This window comes from Artemia franciscana, chromosome 18 (genome assembly GCF_032884065.1).
Source record: "Artemia franciscana chromosome 18, ASM3288406v1, whole genome shotgun sequence".
Lineage (NCBI taxonomy): Eukaryota > Metazoa > Arthropoda > Branchiopoda > Anostraca > Artemiidae > Artemia > Artemia franciscana.
In genome coordinates this window covers 12,292,485-12,306,445 of record NC_088880.1, presented here as the reverse complement: position 1 = coordinate 12,306,445, position 13,961 = coordinate 12,292,485, and the positions used below count along the sequence as shown (strand labels likewise).

At 36.2% G+C, this 13,961-nt stretch overlaps 1 protein-coding gene across 1 annotated transcript in view; it reads right to left on the bottom strand.

The window, feature by feature from the left end:
- Window positions 1-10,517: 10,517 nt before the first annotated feature.
- Window positions 10,518-13,961, bottom strand: part of LOC136038626 (dipeptidyl peptidase 1-like) — a 42,077-nt gene continuing 38,633 nt past the window's right edge. The window contains exon 9 of the mRNA XM_065721862.1: window positions 10,518-10,815. Coding sequence (XP_065577934.1) covers window positions 10,633-10,815 — 183 coding nt within the window. The 3' untranslated portion in view covers window positions 10,518-10,632. The remainder of the gene's footprint in view (window positions 10,816-13,961) is intronic.

Sequence of the window (13,961 nt, the reverse complement as noted above, 5' to 3'; positions counted from 1 at the left end):
ATATTAGAAAATATAAATAGAAATATTGTCTTAATCGGAACAGCAGATTCTAAGAACCCTTTATTACATTAACTATCATGGTAATTGTACATTTTGCCTTGATAGGTCCCTTGTTCTGAATTCGAATCTACTCTGCTTCATCATACCTCAAGGCACCCCGACATGGGGTGAAGACTTGAAAATCTGGTTTTATTTGATGTTTCAGTTGTTGAATCGGGTGAAATTTTTCGAGAAGCTTTATCCATTACGTTGTCGCAAACTTATTTACTCGAAAATTCGAATAAATAGGACAACAAATTTTAATTGCTGATTAAATTCCTCAAAGATAGCCACAACAGCGAATGTCAAATCATCTTCACTGTTTATTGGTTCCATGTTTTAAAATTCAAAGCTTTTGTGAATGATGATTGTAATGGTTTTCTGTGGTGAAGGTGTATTAAATTATAACAAATTAACGTTGTAGTGCGGAGGGAAGATTTTCGATGTGAAGGAATATAAACGTAAGACCCGTAAAATAAAGTGTAACAACCTTAGCATTGAACGTAACGTAAAGTCTTAAGTTTTCAATGTGAAAGATTCTTTTAGCAAACATAACTTGTAACCTCAATTTCCCTCGTCTTATTCGTAGCTGTTAATTAACTTTATAAATCACTTATACTGCTTTAGGAAATACTACGCTACAGTATTTATTGCACAAATCACTTCTTTAGCCTCAGTCGACTATCAGAGTTCAAAGAGTGAAGAGCTAAACCAGTTTTCAATTGAATTGGATATAGTCCTTGCTAAGAATTTGATGAACTTGCGTGAATAACCAAGCACATATTACAAACGTGAGTACTTTTGGGGCGGCAAATTGGAACATTCTGTTGTTGAAGTTTGTTACCTGTAGTGCCCCCCCTATTGTGACTGAAGATTGTAAAATGGCAAAATACAAACCGTTTGATCTTGTCCTAGCTTCATTTCAAGGATATCCCTTATGGCCATCAGTAGTTATTAAAACTACCAAAGACCAGAAAAATCAAGCTAGATATCTAGTCTTTTGCTATGGCACCCACTCTGAGCATAATATAGCTGAAGCACACATCCGCAGCTGGAATGACCATTTTAAAGAAGCTTGTGCGAGGACAGATAAAGATGTAAATAAGGCTTTTGAAGAGCAGCGCTTATCCCCTGATATTTTCAAGACTCTAAGTAAGTCCTACTTATCACTACCCACTAAAACTAAGGGAAAATCCAGCCTAGCACCATTAACTCCAACTTCTGCAGCTGCATCAACTTTAAAAGAAATAATAAATGAAACTCAACAGGAACTAATGAGCACTAAGTCTAACCTAATGAATGATATTTCTCGTGTCGTATCAAATACAATGAAAGATCGCCGAGCTTCGGAAATTATCAGTGAAGATATTGTGAACGAAGTTTATAATTCGATTTCCCTTGAATATAATGCCAAATTTGAAAAAATTGAAACAACCCTTCGAAAACTTTATAATGCAGTGAACTTGCTTGAAAATAAAATTTCTAAATTAGAAGACAAGTTTGACCAACTAGAGCAGGATGCCTTACTTGATAGCCTAATTTTCTACGGTGTGAAACCAGACCCCAATGTGGAACTGAGAGAAAATCTTAATGGAGTGATAACACAAATAATGGGCTTGCAAGATTTTAAAGAAATGGACCTCTTAAAGGCTAATCGATTCCACATGCCTGCTAATCAAACTGAGAATGTGAAAATCGCCCCAGTTCTAGTAAAATTTTCAAGCTTAGATACAGCTCGTAAAGTGTTTGCAGCAAAAAGTAAGTTGGCAAAGTCAGGTGTATTTGTTTTAGAAAACCTAACTAAAAAGCGTCGGGATCTATTAAACGCGGCTCGTAGCACCTTTGGCCCAAGAAGTGTTTGGTCTGATCATGGTCAAATTCTAGCCAAAGTTCCTGGTGAAACTCGTATACGCAAAATAAATTATTTGCATGAATGTATTAGTATGTGACTGGTTAATATTTTCTTGATGCGTATCCTTTCCTAAGTCATTCTTTTTTACAGTTTCTTTTTATTTCGTTTTTTTTTTTTCATGCTCATGGTTCATCCCGATAGTACCTTCTGTGCTATTAATTATTTATGTGTTTATAATCCTTTGACAGGTTTTTCTTTCGTAATAGATTTAGGTAAAGATTTCTTTTTTGTTCATCTGGTGATTTAAATGGACTCCAAGTAAAACCTGCTTTTGTCAATATTTTAAGTCGTGAGAGACGCCTTTGCGAGCTTGAAAATAGTCCTTTTGATCTAATTAGTATTGTGAATAATTATGTGGGTCAGGTTAATCAAAACTTGACTAATATAAACCCTGTTTGTAATAGTAAATATGTTTCGGAATTGGGGGGAGAGGAGGTTACCAAAGGAAATTATTCTCTGACTGCACTTCAGCTTAACATTCAGGGTCTTTCCTCGTCAATAGATAATTTAAGACAAATAGTTTCGGATGGACAGCCTGATGTTGTTGGTTTGTGCGAGACATTTTTGGATTCTGGCAATGAAATGCTATTGGATATCCATGGCTACAAAATGGAACATATAAACCTCTGCAAGATGGCTAAAGGAGGTCTTGCCATGTATATATCTAGTAATTTGCATTATTGCTTACGGGATGACTTATCAAGGAATTTTGAAGGTATCTTTGAGTCACAATTTATAGAAATTAAAGTTAATGGTATTGATCTAAGCATAGGCAATATTTATCGTTCTCCTAGTGGCGCGGTTTCGTTGTTTCTTCGGAATCTTGAGGAAATACTTGACATAATATTGAAATGTCCGTGTCAGTTAATCATAATGGGTGACTTTAATATAAATTTGATGGATTCAAATTCTTCGGCTTCATTTGATTTTCTTTCAACCATGCTTGCCGCAGGAACTCTACCAACTACATCCCTCCCCACAAGAGTAACTAATGTTACAGCTTCTTTGATTGACAATATCTTCTCTACGCTTTGCTTGAAGGAAAGCTCAATTTTAGTTACTGATATCTCCGATCATTTTCCCATATATTCTCGGTTCAGTTTTAATCGGGGAAGGAATAACCGGGCTCAAGTGTTTGATTCCTATTCTATTAGGTTTGGTGAGAATGAGTTATCTCTTCTTGGTTCTACATTAGCGAAAAATTCGTGGAGCTTATTTGATAATGACAAGGATTTTTCTTGTTTATTTGAGTCGTTTTGTGGAACCATAAAAGATGCTATTCTTAGCATTTGTAAAGTACCACCTTCTAATCGCAGGTCTAAAGGATTATTCCTCTAAACCCATGGATGACATCCGGACTTCTCAAAAGCTGGAGAAGGAAAAATAATCTCTGGAGGTATTATAAATGTGCTACACTTTCAACGAGTGCTATTCGTCTTTGTCAATTCAAGATTTACCGGAATATATATAATTCCTTGTGTAGGAAAGCCAAATCTCTCTATTATCTAAATAATTTTGCTGCGTGTAATAAGGATACTCGTAAAACTTGGGAAGGTAATAAATTCTGTGCTTAAACCTGGTTCTCAATATAGCTCTTTACCTACGAGTCTGGTCGTTGGTGATGAGACTGTAGAGGGTGAGCTTAATGTCCAAGAAGCATTTACTTCATTTTTCGCTAGTATTGGTAATAATATCGCTTCCACAGCTACTTTATCTCGGTCTAAGTCGGACTTTAGATCTTACCTCGGGCCGTCTTGTGTTAAGTCTATGTTTCTAGAGCCAGTAACAGAAATTGAAATTACTAAAATTGTTAATGGCTTGAAAGACTCATCTTGACCTGGGCCAGATTCTATTCCTACTAAGGTAGTTAAATCTATTCTTCCTTCAATAGTTGTGCCTCTTACAAAACTTGTTAATCTTTCATTTAAATATGGGGGTTTTCCGGATCCTCTCAAGCGTGCTCGGATTATTGTTCTGTATAAAGGTGGACCAAGAAATGATCCAGCAAATTATCGACCAATTTCAATTTTATCAGTATTTAGTAAAATCTTCGAAAAGGCTATGCTTTCTCGTCTGCTTAAATTTCTAAAATCTAAAGAGTTTCTTCATGATTTTCAATTTGGTTTCCGAATGAAGCACTCAACTGAGCATGCCTGTATGACCCTTTTGAATTTTATACATTCTGAATTGGATTCGGGATTAATTCCGGCTGCTATATTCCTGGATATTCGCAAGGCATTCGATTCCTTAACCCATGAAATTCTTCTATCGAAGATGTCTCATTTTGGCATTAGGGGTAATGTATTTTCTTGGTTTCAATCTTATTTGAATGATAGGTTACTTTCTGTCAATCCACAATTTAATTTCTGTCAATCACAAGTGAATTTTGGCGTCCCTCAGGGATCAGTTTTAGGGCCAGTGCTATTTTTGATTTATATAAATGATCTTTTTTACGCAGTAAAAAAGCAAAAGCCTATTCATTGCTGTAGACTCTGTCATCCTAAACCTTCCCTTGCCCATAGTGCCAGCTATAGTTCGCCATCTTCTGATGTCCTTGTTTGTTTTGCTGATGATAGCACACTCGGCACTTCGGGGAACTGTGAATCCGAGCTTCGATTAAACTTGGAATACTTGTTTGAGAGAGTAATTTCATGGCTTGATGCTAATTTTCTTACCCTAAATTATTCAAAATCCAATTTTTTGGTATTTTCGCATGTTTCTCAGATTTATCCCAAGTTATCAGAAATTTATCAGCCAAATGGGATAATTCACAGATCTAAAGATCGATATGTTCGTTTTTTGGGCATTCTTGTTGATGAAAACGTGTCTTTCAAGCGTCACATTAATTTGATTAAAATGAAGATATGCAGGAGTCTCGGTATTTTAAGGAAACTCAAACATATTTTCCCTGGATCAATTTTGGAAATCGTTTTTCACTCCTTGATCCGATCTTACGTTTCCTACTGTCCAATAGTATGGATGTCAACCTTTCCTTCACTGTTAAAACCACTTTCTAAGGTTTATAATAAAGCTAGAAACCTCATTAAGGAAACTAACCGTTCAAGAGTTATCCCATTACTTGATCTCGAGTCACTGTATATTCTTTCGTGTGCATGTTTTACTTTTTCTCAGCTTCATGGGGACCTCCCCCGTCCCCTAAGTGTTCAGCCATCTTTCACCTCTGATCAGAATAATTATAAGCTTCGCAATACCGAAAATCATATTCAAGTTCCTTTTACTCCTTGTGTAAGGCCAGACTTTAATCCTTTAATTGCGAGTTATATTGTATGGAATAAGTTGCCCGAATCAGCTCGAAGGTGCCACTCATTCGGTTTGTTCAAAAAAATTATTAAAAATTCATTGGCTTCTTAGAATTTATTTTATCTATTTTTATATGTGTATATGCGTGTATGTATGCATATATATTTCCTTATTATTTCATTGGAGTCTATTTTATCTATAGATCTACATAATTAATTTAGTCTATTCAATCTATTAGTCTATTTAGTTTTGTTTTCTATAGTTTTTTATTTTATTTATATTTTCCTTTCTTCTCCTTTTTGCTCTTCTCTCTGCGAGTAAGTGATTTTTTTTTCTCTGAGTCAGTGGCTCGTTCATTTTCCCCTTTTTTACAGGCCAAAGAGCCTTTGGGGAAATAGTAAAATGTAATATTGTATGTGTGTTTCGTGATGAATAAATCTTATCTTATCTAGCCATACGATAATAGACATTTAGAATATAAATAGAAAACAAGAGCTAATTCCTCCACTCCAAGTGTTTTTCCAAGATTTCCCCCTCCAACTCCCCCCCCCCATGTCAAAAGATCTGATCGGGATTTGAAATAAGAGCTCTGAGATATGAATTCCTTCTAAAAATCAAATTTCATTACGATCCGATCATCTATTCGTAAGACAAAAATACCCCAATTTTCATGTTTTCCAAGAATTCCGGTTTCCCCCTCCAATTCCCCTGAATGTCACAGGATCTGGTCGGAATTTGAAATTACAACTTTAAAGCACAAGATCCTTCTAAATATCAAATTTCATTAAGATCTGGTCACCCTTTCGTAAGATACAAATACCTCAATTTTCAAAATTACCCCCCCCCCCCAATTCCACCAAAGAGAGCAGATCCGGTCCAGTTATGTCAGTCACGTATCTTAGACAGGTTTCTATTCTTCCGATCCAGTTTCATCCTGATCTCACCGCTTTAAGTATTTTCTAAGATTTCCGGTCCCCCCAACTGCCCCCCCCCCAATTACGGTTGATCCGGTTGATATTTAAAATAAGATATCTGAGTTACGAGGTCCTTCTAAATATGAAGTTTCATGAAGATCCGATCACTCCTTCGTAAGTTAAAAATCCGTCATTTTTTCTTATTTTTCAGAATTACCCCCCCCCCCCAGTTGAGCGGATCCGTTCCAATTATGTAAATCGCATATGCAAGACTTCTGCTTATTTTTCCAACCAAGTTTCATCCCAATCCCTCCAATCTAAGCGTTTTCCATCATTTTAGGTTTCCCCACCCCAAACTTCCCCCAATGTCACCAGATCCGGTCAGGATTTAAAATAAGAGCTTTGAGACACGATATCCTTCTAAATATCAAACTTCATGGAGATCCAATCACCCGTTCGTAAGTTAAAAATACCTCATTTTTTCTAATTTTTCAGAATTAACCCCCCCCCCACTACCCCAAAGAGAGCAGATCCGTTCTGGTTATGTCAATCATGTATCTAGGACTCGTGTTTTTTTCCCCACCAAGTTTCATCCCGATCCCTCCACTCTAAGTGTTTTCCAGGTTTTAGGTTCCCCCTCCCAACTCCCCCCCCCCCCCCAATGTCACCAGATCCAGTCGGGTTTAAAGTAAGAGCTCTGAGCCACGATATCCTTCTAAATATCAAATTTAATTGAGATTCACCCGTTCGTAAGTTAAAAATAACTCACTTTTTTAATTTTTCAGAAATACCCCCCCCCCCCAACTACCCCAAAGAGAGCGGATCCGTTCCGTTTATGTCAATCATCTATCTAGGACTTGTGTTTATTTTTCCCACCATGTTTCATCCCGATCCCTCCACTCTAAGTGTTTTCCAAGTTTTAGGTTTCCCCCTCCCAACTCCTCGCCCCCGTCACCAGATCCGGTCGGGATTTAAAATAAGAGCTCTAAGACACGATATCCTTCTAAACATCAAATTTCATTGAGATCCGATCACCCGTTCGTAAGTTGAAAATACCTCATTTTTTCTAATTTTTAAGAATTACTTCCCCCCCCTCCAACTACCCCAAAGAGAGCGAATCAGTTCCGATTGTGTCAATCATGTATCTGGGACTTGCGCTTATTTTTCCCATCGATTTTCATCCCGATCCCTCCACTCTAAGTGTTTTCCAAGATTTTAGGTTTCCCCCCTCCAACTCCTCCCCAATGTCATCAGATACGGTCGGGATTTAAAATAAGAGCTCTGAGACACAATATCATTCCAAACATCAAATTTCATTAAGATCCAATCTCCTGCTCATAAGTTAAAAATACTTCATTTTTTCTATTTTTTTTTCGAATTAACCGGCCCCCCACTCCCCCCCCCCAGATGGTCAAATCGGGAAAACGACTATTTCTAATTTAATTTGGTCCGGTCCCTGATACGCTTGCCAAATTTCATCGTCCTAGCTTACCTGGAAGTGCCTAAAGTAGCAAAACCGGGACCGACAGAATTGGCGATTGCTATATGTCACTTGGTTAATACCAAGTGCCATAAAAATTGTAGATTCAATATTAAGGTGAAACGGTGGCTTAAAGGATCATCCTATCTCGTCCCTTATAAACTTTCATTTTCAGTTTGTATGGCCGAACTATTTAGAATTGAAAGGGTGTTCTTGCCACATATAGTAGAGGCTGGATAAGATATTCAAATAAATTAAAGAAACTAAAAACCAACACCCACTTTCCAAGATATCTTAGAAAAACCATTTAGCTTCTCACTTTTTGTGTTGGGATACAGATATTGAGCTTTAATGAATTTAACAACATTAGAAAGAATGAATTTTGTTTTTACGATTGAATAGAGCAGGAAAGTTCAGGAAAGGGTACTCCCTGGAATGTTCTAGTATATCTGGTAGGAAAAAACTAAAAATAAGGTCAAAGGAATTAGCATTTGAGCAATTTAACCGCTTTAAAAATTCCCTGAGGTTTAGCCCCCTTTGATTGAAAATCAAAGGATATAAAATTAAATTGTATTTTCAGTCAAATTTCACAGGTAAATCACAAATTCTCGCCTCTCGATGATGGCTAGACCCCCAAAGGACCTCGTTAAAGGGCGTTTATCTTTGTGACAATCAGCCGGTGCCGAAGCTCGCAAAGTGATTTTTAAGGTATTCTATCACCTGAAAAAAATAATACTGACCGTGATGAAAGATCAATTTATTTTAACATTGCTTATGATATTCATGTCCTTCAAAAATAATTATTTTGTCAAAAGCTCGTTCATTATATATGCTCCTTTGATGGTATTACACATTCATTAACAATGTCCAGTCGTATTTTCTTGAGTCTCAAAACAGAATAACAATCCTTGATATCTGCTTCAGTTATAGTGGCAGGGATGCGCAATTGGGGGTTTACTTGAATCATTCAGCGGTTACATTTGCCATTTCAAGCAAATACAATTCAATTATTTGTAACTGTGATTTTTTTTTTAACAATTAAAATTCGATTATTTTCTATTAAGCAATAAAATATATTTCAACTAAAGATAGCAAAGAAAAAACCCTAATGCACATGTTTTGCTTAGTGTGTTCCCAAGAAAATGTACTCCACAATGTATAAAGATCGTGTTCATGAACATGGGAGTAAATCCTGTAGAAAGCAATATAGCATTAGCATAAAGAGGGTGGGACTGCGATGGTTGGCACCCCAATTCCCGCTCCTAATAATTAAGGTAATTTCTACTCATTTGAGTTTTAACCTAGCTCTTTATTTTATGAAAACACTTGGTTTTACGCTATCTTATACAGTGAAAAAACAACTATTCCCTAAGCTTTCGAAAATAGCTTAACAAAGTTGATGAACACCTGACATCAAAGCATATGTCAGGGGCAGGGACGTACAATGAGGGGGGAGGGTCATAAATTCTCTCAAATTTATTAGATCTTCTCATTCAATTAGTTAACAAAAAAAAAAAAAAAAAAAATCAAGTTGGGCCCCGAGGAAAAAACTAAACAGAAATGTCCCATGTCTGGGATTAATCAATCAAAGCGACTGTCAAGTTACATTCATTTAATAAGTAGATTACTATGAACTGGAAGAGCAATAAAGGGCTGATTTTGGTCTGACTCTTTCTGTTGATCAAGACCCTGAGCGAGTTGATCAGCTTTTAGATCCTAATAGTCTGAATTCTGCAACACCTCAAGGAATTCTTTAAACAATGGAGCAAGTATTCTTTTAAGGTTAAGTGAGGCTGCAAAGAAATCAGTATCATAGCACGGCCTGAGTTATGAGGTTTATTATTTAGATCTGGTGTTGTTGAGAAATTAACTGCAAGAGACTGACAATTATAATTATTTTTTATTCGAGAAAGTCGATTACCATTCGATTTTCAATTAAAATGAAAAAAGAACAGTTGCTTGCCATTATTCAATTCTTTGATTAATTAATCAAATTGATTAATCAAATTAATCTTCTGGGACCATTTAGTTAAGACTTTAGAAGATTGGAGTCATACTCCAAAGTCGGCTCTCATTCTTTTAACTGGAAGTGAAGCACCAAGTCTTTATTGAAATATATGCACGTCTTTTTTGCTAATGGATATTCGAGGTTATTCTGAAGGTTCAAACAAGGATTCTTCCTCGTTTACTTTGTTTTTCCCCCCCCCCCCACCGAATCTTTTTAAACAGCTATTTTGTCAAGTAGTTTGTTTTAGCCTCTATTTGTCAACATAATGGTCCTAGAAATTCCTGAAATATTTAAATTTTAGATTATGTGGCTATTTCAATAAAAAATTCATCTGCTCTGTAAATAATAAATGTAAGCTTATTTACAGCTACTCCAACTTTTCACACCGTCAAGCCATCCAAGCTAAAAAACTGGCAAATACTTTTCTTCCAATCTACCCATTTTAAAAGCTTCAGTTTTGGGCAGTTTTCCACCAAATTACATCTTTTCAAAAACTATCATCTCTCTTGTCATCTCGAGGCTATTTATTATACAGTTTTCAATAAATTTAAATTTTTAGGCTAAGGTAGTGACAGGAAGCAAATATATGGAATGAAGAAAGTAAAAAAAAAACATTCTGCTCCATTAGCTATGTCAGATAGATAAAGTCAGTTATCTATGACACCAGCTCATATTTATGACTTTGTCATATATGCCGTAACTTTATTTATCACATTTCTGAAGATAACGTCCTTATCTATTCAGAGTATGAAAAAAGTGAAAAACAAAACGCCTAAAACAAAACGTATTTCAACCCAAGGCCTGCACATATAAACCAAACTTATGAAAGTCGTCCACTCGAAAGCTCTAGTCGAGTCTTGACAACCCCTACATGATGTCAGGCAAAGTGTAAAAAAGATGAAATACAAAACATAATATTTAATTCCTGACGCATCTAAAAATACAAGAGACAAGAAAAAGCACTTGAAAAATCCCCAGAACTTTTAAATAACAGTCAAACAAGTTTAAAACGCACAGATTAAGGAATAGGCGTGGCTTCCACAGCAATACTTTCAATTCCTACTTCATCCACTCCTCGAGCAATTCGAAAATATCCATCCTCACCCCAGGATGTTCCCCAGCTGTTTTTGACAATCCAATATTTTTCTCCCGTAGATTTTTCCGTCCCATATCCAACCAGCAAAACAGCGTGATTTGTCAACTAAAGCAAAAAGAAGAAAAATATTTGTTTTGTTTATTATTGTTATTATTTTTAACTTTGATTTTAATTTTGACACTACACTTTTAGAAAAAACGAGTTCAAATAAGGACAAAACAAGAGTACATATGATTTAAAGACTGGACCAGCGTAGCACCCTCTTCCAACGTTTTGAGAGCGTACTCATGCGAACAATATGTAAGATTTTACAAGTTAGAACTCTATCTTTCTGGGTAGTATCTTGGATTGACAAAAACACAAGAACTCAATGAATAAAATTCCTCTGGCCAAGCCCTCGGATAGCGCACTGAGCAATACTGAACGAGCTTAAGCCTATATTTTAATTAATCCAGCTTGATACATATTAAGTTTTATTGAGCCAAACAATCAATGTTTCAGTAGAAATTAAGTCATGACTTCATCATGGATTTTTCAGGAGAGGTTGGACGAGTGAAAACAGCTTTACACTCAGCGGGGTTTACTTTCCCTGAAATAAAGCCTTTTCAAATGTGCATTAGTTGCCTTATGAGACTCAAGAAGCAGCAATAGAGACTGATGCTGCCAAATAAGTAACAAAAAGCCAGGGCAACTTCACTCAAAAAAGCCATAATGAAGTCACGGCTTAATGAGCCATAATGAAGACAACTAAAAGCCACAATGAAAAAGCCATAACAAAGTCAGATAAAACAAGACAACTGAAAATACGCCTTAATTCTGTATTTCGAAAGTTGGCGAAAAATGAACATTCAATAAGCATTACCATTTTTATCTCAAAAAAGAGCTACCTCATTTCAATTTTCTTGATATTAAAACTTGATGAAAAACAAAGCAATGCTGAAATGTCTAATAATTGAATTATTTCCCCTGAATAGTTGAAATATGAATAGTTTATCTGAAACATGATGGAATATGTTCTAGTTTTGATGTAACATCTGAAATTTCTTTAAGAAAAATATCTTTTTTTATTCCTGGAATGATTTGCCTTACTGAATTTTTTTCAGGATTGCATAGGGATAAGACAGTGTCTAAAAATCGCTCTCCTTCAGTGTAAACTGGACTGTTCAATAAGTCAGTTGTAGTGCTTTTGACAACTATTAAGACTCATATCTCCAACATTTGGGAGTGGAATGGAAGAAGAGGGAAAATGTTTCCTAGGAGGAACCTGGAGATTCCTGTTCCCTGATTCCAGTTGGAGATGCCTGTTTCCTGTTTTTCTTAATTCCTGATTCCTGTTCGTGGTACCTGGGGATTCCTGGAAGGTTCCTGATTTCTGTTTCCTAATCCCTGTTGGAGATTCCGGGAGATTTCTATTGACAATTTTGGAGATTCCTGGGAGGTTCCCGAAGATTCTTGTTTCCTGGAGATTTTCCCTGGGATGTCCTATAGATTAATCTCTATAGAAATCCAAAAGTCCAGGCAAATATAAGGCGGATATAGTATCCAGTTTTTCATGGCCTCTGCTCAACAGAAAGAGCTGATCATATTGACTGAATTTTGTCCATGCTAAAAAGAGACTTGAGTGTGGAACAAACGAGATTTAAGTCTTTTCAAGATTTCATGATATATGATTTTCTACATCCCAACAGCTTTCGTTCAGAAGGCATAGCTAAGCATATCATTGTTGTACCTATGAATCGAAAGTGTTTCGTGGAAGGTCCAAATGCACCAGTTAGAGTAAAAAATCCAAAATGTAGAGTCTTACTAGGTGACAAATGACCCTCCCCATCAGTTCCTTTGCGTCACAGGAGGTCTCTTCTAATCAATTATTCCATTTGTTGAATTTTAGCATCTCATTATGCCTCTATGCATGTGGTTAGCACGCTAGACTGAAAACCCTTTGTCCGAGAGGACGTAGGTTCGAGTCCTGTTGTCACTATTTATTTGGTCTGGATCGGGCGTTAGGGACGTAACGATAATCTTAGCCATGAGTTGACCCAGCTCTAAATGGGTACTTTGAGCAATCTGAGGAAAGGTAAACAGAAAGAGCGTGCAAAAGCACAGGATAGCTGACCCCCCCCCCCCTGTACTTCCTGACTGAAAGGCTTTTAAACGAAAATCAGCATCACCAGTACAGACCGCAAAGTCCAATTCCATATTCTTTACCTTTTATTACATTTATTATGCCTCTATTGTCACCAACAAATTTTACTTCAGCCGTATCTTACTAGCGAACACTTACAATGCTGTAGCCCTCCCTATATCCTATAAATAGCACCGTTTTGGCAAACTTTTTTACAAAATTAGACCAGTCATAGATCTGTTTACTCTTTTTCCATTTAAAAAAAAATATCTAATATGCTTATCATCCTGGCATGCAAACACACGAACTACCAAATTGCAGTCCTAAACTAGTATTCTCTCTGGTTATTAAAAGACTAATTGAAAAATATTGGAAGAGATACTGGTTATTGAAAGACTAATTGAAAGATCAAATTGAAAGAATAAAAAAAAAGCTGATCACGAATTGGGCCTACTTCTAGTGCAAAAGTTAAGTTTGTTTATTTCGCAGAGGATTTCTTTCTGATTTCTTTATGTTTTCTGTTTCCGTCTTTTCGATAAAAGATTCTTCAGTAAACAAATAAATGTAAGATGCTGCATACAGGGTCCCTGTTTATCGCTCCCAATACTAATTACGTAATTAATTTATTTTTTAATGAAGGTAAGCAGGCACTTTTACAAGGAGCTCTCTTGAGTCAAGACCCTAATAAAGCATTTGGATTCTTCTATTTTTTTTTTTCCATTTTTTTTTATTAGAATTGCCTCGTTACTAGAGTTCTGAACGACCCCCACTTAACATCCACCAAAACAAATGTTGATGGATACCTATGTGCCTGGTTTTATTTACGTTTTATATACCTATTCATACTGTGTCCGTCCAGTGCTATACGTCCTTTATTCAGCAAAAACAGCTAGGCTTCAACCTCAAGAATTGAATCTTGTTCGTAGAAATGAGTTTTCAAAAAAACATTTTTGAAGGAACTGGGGTTAAAAACTTAAGGTACAGGTTCAGTCCCGTCTCATGTGGTCTTTGTTCATCAAAAATTGCTGTTCAAACGAGCATTCAGGGAACAATAATTCGTTAACATTCTTTTCAAACTGCCCGAACTCAATGGGTTTTTAAAGAGTAAAATATTAACTGCACTTCGTTA